Source organism: Protomyctophum parallelum (assembly GCF_964188405.1).
Source record: "Protomyctophum parallelum genome assembly, chromosome: 2".
In the NCBI taxonomy this organism is placed as follows: Eukaryota; Metazoa; Chordata; class Actinopteri; order Myctophiformes; family Myctophidae; genus Protomyctophum; species Protomyctophum parallelum.
The window spans coordinates 51,935,702-51,955,454 of record NC_139699.1 but is presented as its reverse complement, the minus strand read 5'-3'; the positions used below and the strand labels follow the sequence as shown (position 1 = coordinate 51,955,454).

The following is a 19,753-nucleotide window of genomic DNA, read 5'->3' as shown; positions in this document are numbered from 1 at the left end:
GCCGTCTATTTTGTGCATGTCATAGGCAAACACAATGTTCGAAAATAGTATATAAGCTCACAGGGCTTGTATAACAGATATAACTGCTATTATTTTCGAAGTAGTGCTAAAGTGATTGCATGCATTCATCACAGAGAACATGCAGTACTGAACAACTACAGTACAATGCATACGTAGATGTATTTTTATGAATACTCTCTCAAGGCAATTATAGTGATTAAATTGAAAAGGGCAAAGCATTAATTAATTTGTTTGATTGATTGGTTGTTAAACTCGGGTTCTCTCTCTCTTATAAGTATATTTCATTTGATCTTGTCACGTTCTGGTGAGGTGAGGACCCAAAAGCAGGACGGGTGACCATGGTTGGGTGTTGTAATAAAGGTGAACAGAGACAGATAACTCAAAATAACATGATGAACTGAACTGACACCAACCAATGACTCGACAAGGACTGACTGGGGAAAAAGACTAATATACACATGAGGGCTGATTTCACATGAGAAACAACTGGCCCAATCCCAATTGCCTCCCTGAGCCCTGGACCCTCATTGACTTTAATGACCTCAGCTGTAAGTGCTTGAGGGTGAGAGGCTGCAAGGGCTCCAAATTGTTGTGAAAGAAATGGGACAGCACTTTGAAGATGAGTCCGCCAATCATGACACTTTGCATCACTTTATAAAAACTGTCCTTATTCACAGCCAGTGTCTACCTACATGCTTGGCCTATTTATACATGTCTATCACGTCTATTTTAGTATTTAAACTTATCGTTTTATTATTAGTTTCATAAATACACTTTCCTGTGTGATATGGGTTGTAATATTCATATATAATAATATTCATTATACATTTCATTTCCATATTATTTTACTTTGCTCATTAGTCATTTCTCATCATGTTTCCCTTATTATTATTATTATTGTTATTAAATATATAGCCTGCCCTATATCCTTCCTTCCGTCTCCTTTTGAGAACAGTGAGAAAGCACTATTGTGTTTGTTGACATTCTAACTGCGATACATAACTAATTTGCATACTTAAATGATTGACAGTTGGAGGATCCCCCTCATTCCCCTGGTAACGCTATGAACTGTGGGTAATTTCTTTGCTAAAGTCAGCCAAAGTCAGCATCGATGCTGACTTTGGCAAAGGGCACATAAAGGGGCGGGGCTGAGCCCTCACTGATTTACCGATTTCAAATGGGACATCCCTCAAACCCTCGCAGATTGTGGATTGGGATTCCCATTGGGATTGGGCCAACATATACCAAAACAACTAGAACAAAGAACATAGAAATACAACATCTAGATAAGCAGAACATAGAATCAAAACTAGAACTGCACTCTGTCGAGTGCATACTTGCTTGTTGCACACTAGTAGGCCATAAATGGCCAACTAGTGCGCAAGCAGAGCGCGCAAGTACTTTCGACCGCTGTAAACTGTCAAATCTCAGTATCTCTGTGAAGGAACGTTTGAAATTATTAGATGTAACTATTTGCTACCTACCTACTTTATGCATATAAACACCTAGTATTATTAAGTATGGTTCAAGTTTCTATCTATATAAGAAATACACTTTTATCGATGTAGATATATTCTGGATCCCTTTTTAGTTTTTTAAAGAAAAATAAATCATTGATATGTGATGAATAAAAAGGTATATAAACTGAATTAAAATATACTTATACATATACATAGATATACTATAGAGAGTATGTAGTTGTAAGTTGATTAGCGGTATACTGTGGTTACTTTGCGCCAAAAACCGTGCCAGCCAACCCGCCACTTGATGCGTATGCAAATAAAACAGCAGATTTGTGCCTGGTTTGCTGGGACCAGATTACATAAATGACCATATTTCTTACGTCATAATTGAGAGCTAGTCATACATATACACACCATGTACTCTGGTCCCAGCAAATCAGGCACAATTTGCTATTTTATTTTACTGATTATGTATATAGTATACGTATGACTAGCTCTAAATGATGACGTAAGACATACGTATACATATACATATACTATATAGAGTATGTAGTTGTAAGTTGATTAGCGGTATATATACTGTGGTTACTTTGCGCCAAAAACCGTGACAGCCAACCCGCCATTTGATGCGTATGAAAATAATACAGCAGATTTGTGCCTGGTTTGCTGGGACCAGATTACATAAATGACCATATTTCTTACGTCATCATTGAGAGCTAGTCATACATATTATACACACCACGTACTCTGGTCCCAGCAGATCAGGCACAATTTGCTATTTTATTTTACTGATTATGTATATAGTATACGTATGACTAGCTCTAAATGATGACGTAAGACATACGTATACATATACATATACTATATAGAGTATGTAGTTGTAAGTTGATTAGCGGTATACTGTGGTTACTCTGCGCAAAAAACCGTGACAGCCAACCCGTCATTTGATGCGTATGCAAATAAAACAGCAGATTTGTGCCTGGTTTGCTGGGACCAGATTACATAAATGACCATATTTCTTACGTCATCATTGAGAGCTAGTCATACATATATATACACACACCACGTACTCTGGTCCCAGCAGATCAGGCACAATTTGCTATTTTATTTTACTGATTATGTATATAGTATACGTATGACTAGCTCTAAATGATGACGTAAGACATACGTATACATATACATATACTATATAGAGTATGTAGTTGTAAGTTGATTAGCGGTATACTGTGGTTACTTTGCGCCAAAAACCGTGACAGCCAACCCTCTAAATGATGACGTAAGACATATGGTCATTTATGTGATCTGGTCCCAGCAAACCAGGCACAGATTTGCTGTTTTTTTTGCATACACATCAAATGGCGAGTTGGCTGTCACGGTGAACGAAGACCGGGCGAAATTATTACTTGCGCGCTCTGCTTGCGCAAGTAACAAGTGGAACATAACAGAAATACAACATCTAGATGGGCAAAGTCTGTGACTGTGACAGTACCTCCCCTCTGGGACGGCTCCCGTGACATCATCAGGGATGGAGATCCCTGATGTCATCAATATTAAGCCCATATATGGAGATCCCTGATGTCATCAATATTGGCCAGCAACTCTACATCTGACCTCAAACCCTTAGATCTCTATATATGGAGCTGACCTGTTCTGACATTCCATATGTTGATCCTTCCCCATCCATCCTTCGATGTCTCCCTTTTGACTGATACCATTTAAACTCTAGATGGGCCTGCCCCAAAGTTATAGTGCAGCCGAGTTCTCAACAGGCCCGATTCCCGAAAATTAAGATCTTACCCGTGGTGTCAGGTGTCTTACTGGTACTTACTTAGTTACCGGTAAGTAAAGATACAGTACGTCCCAGGTGGCAGGTGCATATCTATCTATCTATCTATCTATCTATCTATCTATCTATCTATCTATCTATCTATCTATCTATCTATCCATCTATCTATCTATCTATCTATCTATCTATCTATCTATCTATCTATCTATCTATCTATCTATCTATCTATCTATCTATCTATCTATCTATCTATCTATCTATCTATCTATCTATCTATCTATCTATCTATCTATCTATCTATCTATCTATTGTCTGTCTGTCTGTCTGTCTGTCTGTCTGTCTGTCTGTCTGTCTGTCTGTCTGTCTGTCTGTCTGTCTGTCTGTCTGTCTGTCTGTCCACGCACGCACGCACGCACGCACGCACTCACGCGGTCTTGCATTATAATTAAATAGCAGTTTCATGATTCACCATGCAACCATAATTATGCCAAGCCAGCTGTGATGACAGCGCCATCAGCCACATATAGAGCAGGTGTGTGCAGCATGCCGCCGCTGTTGGGTCGATGACAACGCGGAAGTAGAGTGACGGTGTCACTGTCAACTCAACAGTATAACCGCTGCCGAAGTGAAGTGGATGGTGGTCAGTCAGTCAGCACAAAACAAAACAACACAATGGCCCACAACAGTGACGACAAGGACGTGCGATACTGCCAGCGATGCTCCTACGTCTTCCTCAAATTCACCCTTTTTGGATACGGCATCGGCTGGTGGGTGAGTATAGAGTTAAACGGTGTTTAAACAGCTCTTTATTTACACAGAGAGAGAGACGCAGCCAGCCACAAGTTGCGTTTTCCAGCCGGCCGGGCGAGCCGCGGCAATGGGACAGTCAGATAGACTGGCTGGGGCGTGTTATACAGTACAGCCACACGTACAGTATGTGCGACTATGTGTGTGCGTTCCACTACTGCGTGACTGCGGCATTATTTATTTTGTTGTAGGCAGTATTTGTAGACCAAAGTCGAGCGAGAGAGGCTATTTTGAGAACTCGTGCGAGAGAGAGAGAGAGAGAGATACTGTACTGTCCAGTCCAGATAAGGAACCGTGTGTGTGTGTGTGTGTGTGTGTGTGTGTGTGTGTGTGTGTGTGCACGTGTGTGTGTGTATCGACAGGTAGGCCTATTGTTTGAAGTGTGCCCTAGATAGACGACTGATATTTATTTTTCTTTTAGACTGTTTTTTGACACTACAGACATGTGTGAGTGTGTGTGGGTTTATCTTGCAACAGCCACAGTGACACACCCTCTGCAGTGGACTCCTATACTATACCTGTAACTTGTGCTTGCCTGTATGCACTGTCAACACATAGGGAGGGACAGAAATACAAACAGGTTTTTTTTTGCGGCTCCACACTATTAGTTTCGTCACGTTGAAACCGAAAAGCAAAACAGCTGTCCCCCTTGTTGCGTCGGTATTGGTTCAAAGGTTATCTAAAGTCCAATAAACAGACTGTGTACATAACTCATGGGACCTTAAGGAATGGCATATTTTAATGATTACCAGGATACATATCCCAAAATGAATGGGTCCACGTGATATGAATATGAACAGCAAGTGAACATGGATAAAAGCAGATACGACTTGTATCTATACTATATCACAAATCTATTATCCGATCCATATCAGTCCGTTGGTCGGGGCACCCCTTGAAGCACAGGCCAGAGGTGTCTGTCCTGCAGAGCTCTGACGTGTCTTTACTTTTTTCAGACACTATATGCTAAGCACAGCTAGGGTGCACACTCTTATAAGTAATGGTAAATGCTTTAACCCTCTAACACCCGCATTAATTTCTACTTGCAAAAAATAGATTTCAACCTTACTACTACTTTGTACTACTAGGACTGACACTAAAACATATGTTAAAAAAAATAAAAAAATAAAGTTTGATGGAAAATGTATAATAATTATATAATAATTATATAATAATATAATAAATTAATATTTCACATTTGGGGGATATCTTTCACAAGAATGAATAAAACATGTTCTAGACATAAATGATGACAAAAAAACATATATTACAATTATTCTACCTACTTTTATTAGGGTAAAGGTAAAAAGTCTTAGGTTAAAAAAATGTTCAAAATCGCACAGAGTCCAGACATTTTTAATTTGTGTGAATTTCAGCCTCTGTGGGGGGTATTTATATGCAAATATCATGACCAATGGCATTGAAATGGCATTGCAATGAACATCACTGATGACGTTTAGGTGAAAAAAGAACAGAAAATAATTATAATAATTTAGTAATGAAATTAAATAAAATTGTTGCTAAAAAGCAACGCTGGGTCTTAGAGGGTTAAAGGTCTACTTTATCTCATCACCCTCCCTTTCTGATAAATATTTATTTATGTTACAATTAATGCTGAGGTGAAATGCCCTTTGTTGACAGAGAGTTCTCAGTCAGGTTGCAAAACAAAAGAAAAAGCCCAAATATCACAAAAATATAACTTATCTCATTGTCAGTGTCAAACACTGTAATGAGTTTTTTAGTCAAAGTATTGCTGTTCGACACATCACTTCTATGAAAGCAGAAGGGCACTTAGCATCAGATCAGACAACTCGAACCCTCTGACCTCCCATCACTACAATACGGGCGGGGGGGGGGGGGGGGTTGGGTATGTCTTGTTTTAATAAGTCAAATGCAATTTATTTTGGTAATATATATGCCTCAGTCAGTCTTAACACATTTTCATTTTAAAATCTAATCACAAACCTTATCACTTGTATGAAACCAATATTTTTCACTATGCATTCATAGAGCTGAATCTCTTCTCACAGAGCGCATAGATAGCAGAGATTCTATATTTGGGCAGATAGATGGTCTATTGTTGCCTAGCTCCAGCCCTTAATCGCTAGCCACGCACATTAGGAAGAAAATGAAGTGAAACAAAATGAAAATTCAGTGTCAGGCTAAGTCTATTATTGAGCATCATTACAACAATGAAAACTATAGGCTTCAGGCATTTGTGAAATGCCTGACATTTTTGGAATTAAATAGAGGAGGATGGATGTGAAATGGTTGGGGGGACAGGAGAATTTATTTGAGATGGGAATTAGCAGAGACCCGAATGAAGAGCTAAATGGTCTATGACACCATGCAAGATGCTTCATCAGAACTGAACTGTACAACTTTTCATAGCCCAGATACTTTAGAATCTCACTTCTAATTTATTTTTGGTAGATCAGTTTCCTTACCATGTTACTGACAAAGGTCCCTGGTATACAGGATCACTATCACACTCTCAGTCTCTCCATAGCTGATATTATCTAATCTGGCTCCATTATATTCTGACTACATGTCCCACAATTTCCCTTCATGTTCCAGAACAGGATGCTAACATTAGGGCTAGCTACTGAGGATGTAAACAACCCCACGGTGCATCCTGTGTTTTCCCATGGGAAGGCTAAGCATAGATATAAAAGAAAATAGATGCCTCATTGGCATCTTCATGTTCATTGGAGCGACCTGTATCGCAGGGAGGGCCGAAGTCATGCGGGGATGCGAAAGGAACGCTGCCATGACTCAAAGTGAGTAGTGGCCAATCACACCTTTGGTCTTTTCTGGGACTTATCAAATCAATTCACATGAACTTTATTGGCATGAGAAAACAAACATTTACATTGCCTCTGATTGGCATATCAAACGTCCCCTTCTACGACGCACATAGGGGCAGACTCTGGGGCAGACGCCCTGCAGAGCCGAAGGAGGCGTCTACCTTGAGGCTAAGCACCAAAAGTGTCCTTAGGCTAGAGCTAGGCTACTCATTAAGGTGTAATATTTTAGTTGGTAAATGGAAGGTGTATAATTTATTATTATTTTGTATCATTTATTTTAATTAACAGCTCAATCTCAATTTATTCATTACATGTGCACCACAGGTTTCTATGACAAGGATGGCGTTTCTATGACAACTTTTTGCATTTGTGGTTCTGGACAGAAGTGAAAGTGGTTTTGGTATGCGCTGTATAGTGGCTTCTCATGTGATTCCACTGTATGTTTATGCAACAAACATTTGAAGCATTTGTGTGTTTTTTGTCCATTCCATTCGGGATGGACAAAATTGAGTAGTATAGCAAGAAGTGTCTTTTGCAGAAAATGCTAAATAAAAGTTGTTATGATGCAAGGAATACAGGAAAACCATTAATAAAAATTCAGACCTACGGCTCAAGATCGTATTCTTTGTCTTCTGGCCTATCTGCCTGGCGTAGATAAAAATAAACTTGGTGGGAGTCTGGGAGATAAATTGACTCTAGGCCTAACCCAAGACTTAGAAATTGCCCAGTCAAACATTCTACTCCCTTCCTTCCTGTGTCATTATACTTTACTTCTCATAATTATTGCCATGGCAAGTTGAATTTCATTATTTTGAACCTTTTAGCCGCAGTGCATCTACGTAGGTGGTGTGCTTCTTGCCCGTCCTGGCTCTCCCCTGGGTTGCCTCCCATAGAGTCAATTTACTAATTTGTCTTTGTGACAGGCCTAAACATTCTCCCATTCCTCCCCACACACAGGAACAGTTTTGAAGTGGGTTTTGACATATAATAATTTTGGAAATATTCAAATCTTCCCCATTCGCACAAGATCGGTATCGGCCAATCAAGAGATCGGTGATCGGATCGGTCCCAAAAAACCTGATCGGAGCATCCCTAGTGCCAGCCTCATCCTTCTCTCTATGACTTTGTCTGAGACTGTGACCTGTCACCTGTTGTAGGTCCCCATAGAGGTTCACATTTCTGATGTGGTCCGTCCCATGTGACACCTATAGTTCATTAATTGAATTATTGTGTAATGTGTAGACTACTCCATCCAGGGCCCTTTCCTGTTGTGCTGTGTAACATGCTGCCAGTCACAGAACCAGCTATACAGCAACAAACTGTATAGCTCTTGAAGTCTTCTCTACCAAGATGTTTGAAATTGTTTTTCTCATGACCCCAGTCTGGTTTTCCAGTTATTAGTTATGCTTACAGTTAACTTTCATGTAAAATATACCATATCCATTGGTTGCATACCTCATGTCCATCGTGGGTTATTCAGCATACTGGTGACTTGGACATGTTTTTGACATTATAATCAGGATCTAAATGATAACCGAATCTTTGATAAACACTGGTCTATATATGTGGATAGATATATGACTGGGAAGGATAATTACTGTAGGCTTGTGTCAAATACCAATACGCTATCAAGACCTACTGTAACATGTCAGAAATGTACATTATTATTAATTGACAGTTTCTTATTTACACAGGATACTGAAGGAAAATTATCATTCAATAAATGTATCGGTAGTCTTCATAGTTCATACGTTGTTTTATTATGTATCGTGTGTTATGTCATTTAGTATGTGATATGGACCCCGAGTCTGAAATAAAGATGAATATGATCAGCCTAATCAATGAACCAGATTGGTATAGCCACTAGCCAGACAATAATACAAAGTTGGTAAAGGTTAGCTGCAGCCATATCCGTTTCTGTTAGACTGTTACAGTATATCTTTTATTGCCCTGATTTGACTTAGTATGTATGACATAATGCAGTAACTCAGTAAAGTGTCTTGGAGCTTAGAGTTAGATAATCCATGTCATTTTATTTTCATTGGTGAATTACCTTTTTTTTCCCACATGACAATCACATGGATCTGTAGTTTTGAACTAGCGGGCATATGGTCTGGTCCTACTATGAAAACAAAACTAAACCTGTCAGTCAGTCACGCTAAAACCTGCCAGTCAGTCCGTCAGGCACACCTCGTGACACGCTCCATATATGGCCAATACAGAATTCATTCCATATGTTGATCTGACCTCATTATACTCTGTACACTCAAGACACTGCCCCAGCTGCCACCCTTAGATCTCCATATGGAGCTGACCTGTTCTGACATTCCATATGTTGATCTGACCTCATCAAACACTCAAGATATGCTCCATATATGAAGATCTGATTAATACAGTTTAACTCCTGCTTCTCAACTGTGCCGTATTAAGAAGCTCTGTTGTTTCAGCTCGACCCCACCCTCAGGGCGTCTTTCTGGTAATTATATATTTAACAAGAATTGATTAAATTAATTAATTACCAGCTGCATTGTTATTATCTGCTGGGGTCCGCTATAACTGCCTCTGTGTCAGTTTCAGCGCAGTAGTCTAGGTAGGAACCAAAATTCTCTAAGGCGGGGCATATTTGCGGTGCGCACATACATAGAAATGTCTGCTGGTTTCATATTAGAACAAGAAATACAAAGTTCACAACGAAGTTCCCAATTTCCTCTTGTACTGTATGCAGCCACTAAGGTCACATTCTCACCTAATACTTCGGTAGACTCATGCGTATGGGCGGAGATTTTGGGATTCTTGCATATTTAATTTGCTGCGGTTTGCCTTCACACTGTCATCCGTAGCAATTGGAAACGCAGCAGGGGGGACCTTTATCAATGTGTTCCATTCATAAACCTAGCCTACAACACAGCCTACAACACAGTGAAATCTATTGTGATAAAATTATACTCATAACATGCATGTGTCGTGCCGTCTGGGACTGGACCCCTCTCTATCTCTCTCTCTCTCACTATACGCACGCAGCCACAGTGCCACACACTGTTCTTTTGGGCATGCAGGCACAGCGCTGAGCGCACTGATATAACAGACAGCAGCGCAAAATGTTTACACGTTTATTGAGATGAAAGTTCCTACTCCCCACTATTCCCCACACAGTGACAGCACTCCATGTTTACGGCACGCACAGACAGACAGAATATTCTGTAGGCTATAATACTATTACACTGCACTGCAGTGTTTGTGTTTTCTTAAGCAATTGATTAATGTACTCGTCCTCATTTCGATCAGGGCTTCAGTCTCCTCATTCGACCACGTCTATCCACGGTAACGGGACATCTTTGCGCTGCGTAAAATATGCTTTCTCCGTCTCCAACTGTGTTCAGCTCCTCACCCGCTACATTGTTTGCTTCATTTCCTTTATTTACTGCGGATTGCATTCACACCTGCACCGAATCGTAATCAACTGCGATTGGAAGCGAAGCGAAACCCCCGTTTTTGCTCGGAGTATAATGCGGTTCTTTGATACGCATTACGATTCGAATGAGCCTTCACACCTGCCAAACGAAGTGCACTTTCTGAAAATGCGCAGCAGAATTCGTTTTAATCGCAGCAAAGCTCTCTGGTATGAATGTGACCTAAGTTCTCATGGCTTTGGAGTGAAACCCAAAAGACGCACACGCACACACAAACACACGCACGCACGCACGCACACAAAAGACTCAGTTTGCTATCGCATAGCAGCTGGTAAAAAAGTATGTACTTATGAATTAAAACAGTGGTTCTGGGGATCCTTGGAATTAAACGGTTTGAGAATCACTGCTAGAGCCGTAAAGATCTTCTCTTATGGGGGTCCCTGGCATATATTTTTTAATGGGGGTCCATGGGCTAATTAATGTCAATTTGGGGGTCCTTGACATGAAAAAGTTTGGGAACCACTGAATTAAACAATGTGTCACAATTGTCTCTTTGAGGTGAAGCAACCTAGTCCCTGACTCCCTGTTCCTTTCTGGCCTAGTACTGTAGGACTACTAGATGGTTCAGAGCTACTTTTCAATGTCAGCCCTTCATGCCTACAGTATGTAGCATCTACTCATTAACAGTACATTAACAGTGCTAAGTGGGGCCTTGAGTGAGCGCAGGGTCTTGTAATAACATAACCTTGGCCTAATCACCCGTACTTTCACTAAGAAGCATCTGCAGTCTGAAGAGAAAATGGACCCTAAAACAGAATTGTCTGTGTTATTCCGATTATCCCTGGTATGATTATCTCTGGCATTCTAGTTAAGATTTGTGTATACATTAACGAACGATCAACAATGGTACTTGTTATGATTGTAACTCACGACTGTTGACTTATTCTCTTGTAGAGACTAAGATTTTTAGTCGCTCTGTTTAAAAAGGAAAAGTAAATGGTTTGGAGTGCGCTCCTCTTGTTGAATGGAAGTGTCTTTGGGGTGGGCTGGCAGACAGCCAGTGGCTAGTAGCATAACTGAAAGCAAGCCAGGACATGTAAGGAAAGACACACACCATGGTGGAATCTAAACACAACTCCTAACTCAGTGTTCCTCTCTTCATTCCTTCCCTTCCTTCTTCATTTCCTTATTTCTGGTCCGCCTGATCTCTGTAGTAATGTGATCCATCAAGATCTATCTGTAATCATTTTCTGAATCCATTCTGATTGATTACAATTGGACACACCTTTTGCCACTACTAGATTTTGTCATGTCATGTGAGGGCACAAATGCCAGGGCAGGATGGCCATCAAATAATACAAGATTCGTCGTTTCTACACTATTCGCGGCAGGGCACCCCCGCCCCTCCGCCTCCCCGTCTCTAATTCCATGCAAATATCCTGCAAATATCCCTCTATTTTTTCAAAGATAGATAGAACCCCCCCCCCCACATAGAATAGATGCACCTAATTCCATTAAAATAGCAATAATATATGTATATTGTTGTCTTACATGTGCTTATATATGTCTTATAATCTAACAAACACGATTACAATGCTATTATATACTAATAAAAAGCGTATTATTAAATAATATTATAAGCACTTATAAGTGCCTTATTAACTGTTTATTAATGCTTATTACCAGCACTTTATTATAAATTGTTTCCTTAAGTTTCCTCCAGTAGGGTTTACTGTACAGTAGTACCTGTAACTAACTGATTGTGGTTGCTTTTAACATTTGTTAGACCTACTGAAGACTATTTTGGATTTGGATTGGATTTGGTTGGATTCAAAGTATTGAGATCTGAGCGATATCTCAGATATTCGACATGAGATCTGACTCACCGTGTGACCGAGGGTTTGGTAAAAGTACTAGTAGGACCCAAGATCATAAAAATGTATCGCAGTTCTTTTGATAAGGCGATAAAACATACATGTCACCGACCTATCCACTACCGGCTCATTAAACGGTGGTAGCTTTCATTTTTCATGTGGAGAACCAAAAACCCTGGCTGTGACCGACAGTTTGAAATGGTCTTATAGTCATTAAAGGAAGCTTATTAAGTGTGAAATGAGTCAATATCTGTGTGCGTGCGCATTTGAGTTGTAATGTCAGACTTAAGGACGTTGTGCGTGCGTGAGTGCGTGTGTGCGTGCGACGCTTGCGTGCGGGCGTGCCATACTGTAGCCTAGCAGCATGCTTTCACTGTACATCGCCATGCAAGCTGCCTCTGCATTTATTATCAACTGGCTAGCATGCTGATCAGAGCAACGCTGTTTTCATGATAGTCGATAACAGTGGTCATTCTGTGACCTTTACTGCAGGTCAGAGTACGGTCAAAGTCAGAATTTAAAGTAATTATGTCCTGCTTTTATTGGTACAGTGTGGTGTGGAAGATAGAATATATGTACAGGTATATATGTCAATTTATGTCGTATGCGTTTTGTTTGTCACTCACTAACTCACTCACCCACCCATGTTTTCTTGTCCAGGCTAACAGATTATGGCTGCTTGATGTTTAAGGCCTCCTTCTCTAGAACAATTCATTAAAGATCTATTTGTAAATTATCCAATTGTCTTTTAATGTCTGCACCATCAAAGCAATTTACAATTTAGGCATTTAGCAGACGCTCTTAATCCAGAGCAACATACATTAAGCAAGAACAAAAAAGCATGGGAATACATCACATAAAAACATTTATCAAGAAACATGCGTAAGCTAAGAAAGTAACAGTGGAATATCTATATAATGAAGCTATACATATAAACTATACATCTATACTACTATGCTATACATATGTACTATGACGTGCTATGACTACATACAATGCAATTATAGTGCTGGGAGAAGAGTTTGGGACGTGTGGAGCGTTGTCCCAGCGTTTTTAGTGAGGGTACTTCCAGCTTCCCTGCGTTGGCTGATCTGAGTGCGCGGGAGGGTTTGTAGGGTTCGATCATACTTGCAAGATATGGGGGAGCCATACCTTTGGTTGCTTTGAATGCCAGCATCAGAGTTTTGTATTCTGTGCGGGCAGCGACCGGGAGCCAGTGGAGGGAGCGGAGCAGGGGGAGACATGTGAGAATTTTGGCTGGTTGAAGACCAAGAGAGCTGCGGCATTTTGGATCAGCTGGAGAGGCTTAAGTGCACATGCTGGTAGGCCAGTAAGGAGGGAGTTACAATAGTCGAGTTTTGACAAGACTGTTGTCTGGATTAGGAGCTGGGTGAGGAACGGTCTAATTCGTCGTATGTTATAGAGTGTGAACCTACAGGATCGAGTGACAGCTGTGATGTGGGTTTTGAACGAGAGCTGACTGTCCAGGACAACACCAAGATTCCTGGCTGTTGGGACAGACGTTACCAGGGCGTTGTCTATGGAAATAGTTAGCTGCCGCATAGGGCAGGACTTAGCTGGGAAGAAGAGAAGCTCAGTCTTGTCTGGGTTCAGTTTGAGGTGGTTGGAGGACATCCACTGTGAGATGTCAGCCAGGCATGCGGTGATGCGCTCTTCCACCTGAGTGGCAGAGGGGGGGGAAGGATAAAGCGAATGATCCCTTGCATTTTCTTGTAATATATCTTTCTGATTTAGTCATTAAATGTAATCCCAAAGGACCCACAATGGGACAGCGTCTACCCAATTCTCAGAAATGAATCGGGCAATGGATATTATTCTTCTTGGTTCATGCAGCTGCCATAATTACATTTATCATAGAACAAAATCTCTCAAATATCCACCTCCAAATACAAGAATAATTAGATTAACGATGGACTCACAGAGATAAATATAAAACCGAGACAGACTCAAACAGACAGGTGGACTCGCATACTGTGTATATAAAATTATAAATCAGTCGATACGACTTTGAGAGCCACCTTCTGGCCAAAATGTCAGGTTTGGACACAACATATTTTTCATAATCTATTGGGCAGATTGCAAAATGAACCATATGATCTTTATAATAATATACTAATAATCCTTGATTTCCAGTTGTCACATCTTTCTGAATATTACAGTTTTCCACTATATAGACTAGAGATTTGTTCTAGAGGTGCTCCGGTCGAATGTTCACTCCAAATGACTCGATCGATGATCGGCAATTTACCCGATCTGGAGAAACCAATCTTTTATACCATGTAAGTGACTAGAAAAGTCAATCAGAGATATAGTATAATATCGTTTTGCATCTTTCTGAGAGGCCTAAACAATTCTCCCTTCCTCCCCTGGACCTGTCTGGCTGGAAACATTGTGGTTGCAAGGACTGCATTTCTGACCTTTCAGATACAGGACTCGTTTTGCATCTTTCTGAGAGGCCTAAACAATTCTCCCTTCCTCCCCCCACACACAGGAACAGTTTTGACGTGAGTTTTGACATAATCATTTTGGAAATATTCAAATGTTACCCTTACGCAGAAGATCGGTATCGACCGATCGTAGTAAAAACAGTCTGTGATCGGGATCGGTCCCAAAAAACATGTTCGGAGCACCTCTAATTCGTTCATATACTGTATCTGAGTGCATTTTAACAAAAAGAATTAACCAGCATCTTAAAATGTTCACATTGCAGCTGATCGGTGGCTTCATCCTGGCTATAGGGATCTATGCTGAGGTGGAGAGGCAACGCTACAGGGAGTTACAGGGAGTGTTTCTGGCCCCGGCTATCATCTTGATCGTGCTGGGAATCGTCATGTTCATCGTGTCCTTCATAGGAGTTCTGGCTGCACTCAGGGATAATCTTACTCTATTGAAAGTGGTGAGTTTATCCTCTGTTTTGGTTATTTTATATCCCACAATATCTTGCTGAATTCCAAGCCATTCAAATATTTCTAATGTTTCACCAATCATACTAAAAATGCACAATATCTGTCTGTCCGTCCGTCTGTCTGTGTGTGTCTGTATAGTTCACATATCTCGATAATCGTCGGACTGATCGCTTTAAATACAAAATGTCTCTAGCTCATCTCCAGTCCAAGCTCATAACACGGCAAGTCAAGTGGTTAATACCGGTATTAAAAAAGAAATCATGCCCAAAAAGGACATTGCTGACATCGCTAACACAACAGTTCAACACAAAAAGGCCTTCTGAAATAAGAATGTTTTCAGGCCTTTAAGATAAGATTCCAGGGTAGCTGATTTGTGGACACGTTTATGAACACTTTTGCCAGAGGCATGGGTAGGAGACCATAAAGATCTAGACATGGGTAGGAGACCATAAAGATCTAGACATGGGTAGGAGCAGGAAGATCGCACAGCATATAAACTTCAAAATCGGAGGAGTTGCTCATGAGGTCAGTGAGCAACCTCACGGACTCCATATTAGGACATCATTTTTATCCCAAAACTCCGTAATGAGCAGTGATCGACTTAGAGCTCCACGTATGGAACCCACTGACTCGTTTTGAGTCTAACGTCGTCATGCCGACACAGTATAATGAAGGTCAAGCGGAGTCGCATACCTGGACAACTTGGGAGCTGCGAGCGTGAAGCGGTACAGGGACAGGCATTCTTTAAGAGCTTTTCATTACAGGTCAGTTGATGAGTGCGATGCACTGGACAGTTGATCTGAGAGTAGCACTAAATGAGGGCGGTTTTCAGACTGCAGTGTCTGTGGGTCACGAGGTGTACTCGTTTGGAGGTTATAGTGAAGCTCCAGAGATTCACGCCAACGTGTATGTCTTCAACACCGTGCCATTGGATATGAATAATGAGATTTGCAACAACGTGCTTCATGCATTTGATGTGGACACTCGCACATGGTTCAAGCCGAGGATTTCTGGGACTGTTCCAGAGGGGATGGTACGGCCACTCAACCTGTGTCTCGGGGAAGGTCATGTTTATCCTTGGTCATGTTTATCCATCTGACTAGTAATGCCATGCACAAGTTGGACCACGCCACGATGGTCTGGTCTTCAATTAACACCAGAGACACTGCACCACCTGCTTCAGCACATCACTCTGCAACCATCATCGGGTCACGCATGTTTGTATTTGGGGGCCAAGGGGACGAGGATGGTGAGTACAACTACAACATCAGGGTGTTCGACACAGAGACCAACCACTGGCTAAACATAGCTTCTACGCGTCCTCTTCCAGATGGACATAATGGTCATTCAGCCTTTACCTACAATGGAGAGCTGTACATACTTGGTGACTGGAACCATCGTCTGAGGCAGCACGTCAATGATTTTTGGAAATTCAGTCCAGAGACTTTCTCCTGGAAGGAGGTTAAGCGCTCTTCTCATCATACAACATCATACATCATCTCATTCTGGACAATAACAATTTGTGTCCTCACTTTTCCGTCTTCACTTTTCTGCCCTCACTTTTATCTTCAATATGTACTTTGCTCAGCCAATCAAATCGCTATGGGGTGATCAGCCAATGAAATCATTGCTATGAATGAACACACACTGGGCATAGGAGGGGCTAGCACTCCTCAAAAAGACATTATTAAAAAAGAGATATGATCTCCATATATGGTGGGGTTCCCAAAACAAAGCTTAAACAAGAAGTGAATTATGGACAAAGTTAGAAATGGCCACCTAAACAGGCGATTTGCTCAAAAAGCCTATAGAATCTCATAGAAGTAGTGATGCACCGAATATTCGGCCGCAGAAGATATTCGGCAGAAAATGTCTAAATATGCATTTTCGGCCTATTCGGTTTCGGCCCAAATAGGCAGAAAATATATCACCGAATAGTGTATGCAATTAATGCATTCAAAGAGCTGAATAAATGTTTTATGGATCCATAATAGTGATTATTATTAAGTTAAGTTTTGCCATAACCATAATATAACATTTGTAGAATCAAACTCATGGCATTATAGGCAAAAGCTTTCTAAATCTTTCAAATGTTCCAAACATCTACAAGCTTGTAGGTCAACAATCTTTGCTATTTGTTGTACAACAAAGTATTTATAGTGCTTACGTGGCATTCTGGACTAGACCTGTCTGGCTGGAAACATTGTGGTTGCAAGGACTGCATTTCTGACCTTTCAGATACAGGACTGTGTCACAGTCATTACCCGGTGATTGAGAGATTATTTATTCTGTACTTACTCTGTATAAACATACTATTTTAACTAGTTATCCCCCGAATATTCAGAAAATGTTCGGTTTCAGCCCGAATAGGCAGAAAATATATCACCGAATAGTGTATGCAATTAATGCATTCAAAAGGGCTGAATAAATGTTCATAATAGTGATTATTATTTAAGTTAAGTTTTGCCATAATCATTTATTTTAAATAAATCAGGTAGCTTTAAGGTATGGCCATGACAGCAATGGTAGGAAAAAAGATGTATAATATTAATCATATTCGGATATTCGGTATTCGGTTTTCGGCCAACTGTTTCCTATATTCGGTATTCGGTTTCGGCCAAGAATTTCAATTTCGGTGCATCCCTACATAGAAGCATACAATTTTGGCTCATGGGTTGCCCTAATTAATACATCCAAGAGGGGGTGCCCAAAGGAATCTGAAACAGGAAGTGATTTATGGACAAAATGGAAAATGGTCACCTATTTCTGACACTTCCGTGACCGTGGAGAGCGAAGGTATGTTTCTCAGTGGATTCATCATTTATGGATGTTAAGAAACAAATTGAGCCCCCATGCCCCTCGCATAAATGTTGGCAAAATTCATAAGAGCCCCAAATCCAATACAGTCATATAAAGAAAAACATGATTTATTCACTCAATGATACTAGAAACTTCACAGAGTATATGTCACTTTGAATTATAACAATCGGCACGAGTTGAATTACAATTAGGATGCGCGGAGGACTTGTGTAGCTATACTTGTGAGGACCTCTATTTGTAGACACGATGAGTGGCGCGCCGAAAATGGAAGATCTGCAAGCTGAAACAAAATATAAATGAGGCTTATTAAGTTTTTAAACTTAATAAGCGTTATTTTGGCATTAATTTGGATGAGGCGTTTATTATGCAAAATGGACTCAGACCCCGGCGTTTATTAGGTAGTTAGTGGGCCTTCTATTTCCGTCTTTTCTTGGAGACAGTACATGATACCAGAATATGATTGGTTCAGTCTTCTGCATTCTATGATTCTATTAAACCCTTTTCTGATTTGTTTTCTCAATGGTCCCTACTGTAGTTCATGTTCACACTGACCGTGTGTCTGATTCTGGAGCTGCTGGGAGGAGTCCTTGCATTGGTGTTCCGCAACCAGGTAGGCTTTCATTCAACTGTTCTTCCATCCAAAGACTGGTTACAGAGATTGACTTCATGATGTGTGGGATTCATTACAAGCTTTTGTTTCTGTCTTTGTGGAATTGAAAGCAATACCATGTTAAAAGTTAACGAAGAGCTTCAGAATATATTTACATTAATTGAGTAACCAATCTACAGGCCAACGCTATTGGCACCAAGAGCTGTAATGTAACCATGACGACAGATCCCATAGGCATAGGCCAAAAACTGCCAAAGCGGTGTTGATACAAAAATGATAATAATAAACTGCTTACATTTTGGGAAAAGGAAAAACTTGCCTTGTCATTTTGTGCATATGCCTGTGTGCAAGTTGAGATAAATTGGTCAACCCGCTGAGGAGAAGCATGTGGACAGAGGTTTCCTTAAAGAAGACGCATCCAAAAAATGATGTCAGTCAGTTGTGATAAGTTGTGCTTTATACAGTAGGAATCTCTGAAGGTGGTATTCTTCCAACGCTAGGGCCTCCCCATCTTTATTATTGCCATTATTATTTCTGAATAAGGCAGTCATGTTGATGTCATCCTGCTACCCTAATACAGTGTTTCCCAACCTTTTTTGTCCCAGGGAACACTTTTCATAGCCTAAAAATCTCGGGGAACACCTAGGGGGGGAAGGGGGGGGGGGTGTATATATAAAATATACATATATATTAAATATATATATATTATAGTAAAAGTAAATATATACGTAAAAGTAATATAATAAAATAAAAACACACATGACAGCACAATTGCTCATATGCAATGTGAAATGCCACCTAATCCTTTTCCTTGTCTTTATTATGGGCCAACTTGTGAAAGCTGCATGCTTTTATTGTGAAGGGTCTCAGTTCTCACAGCCTGCTTATTTTCACGTGCTGAAAATAGCTGATCGACAAGCTCACAACGCGTTGCGGACGCAACACGTTGTGAGCTTGTCGATCAGCCATTTTCAGCATGCAAGCATAACACGTGTACGACGAAGAATAAATCAGGCATCACTGCGCTTCTGTGGAGGGAGGGAGATATATTTTGTTGGCCGAACGAGGCGATCATGTTTGGACATCTATGGACAGCTATTTTGGACAGCTATTTTTCGTGGCACATTATGTTTAATCACAACAACGTCACGTTTACTTTACGTGTTTGGGTCGGGACTACGAGAATCTAAATGTTTGGGCTAGGTCGTGACATGTAGGACTGTATGTG

The 19,753-nt window shown here is 40.6% G+C and overlaps 1 protein-coding gene across 1 annotated transcript in view; it reads left to right on the top strand.

Moving 5' to 3' along the window:
- Window positions 1–3,898: 3,898 nt before the first annotated feature.
- tspan15 (tetraspanin 15) overlaps window positions 3,899–19,753 on the top strand; it is a 60,159-nt gene continuing 44,304 nt past the window's right edge. The window contains exons 1-3 of the mRNA XM_083760127.1: window positions 3,899–4,041; window positions 14,900–15,085; window positions 18,451–18,525. Coding sequence (XP_083616253.1) covers window positions 3,943–4,041; window positions 14,900–15,085; window positions 18,451–18,525 — 360 coding nt within the window. The 5' untranslated portion in view covers window positions 3,899–3,942. The remainder of the gene's footprint in view (window positions 4,042–14,899; window positions 15,086–18,450; window positions 18,526–19,753) is intronic.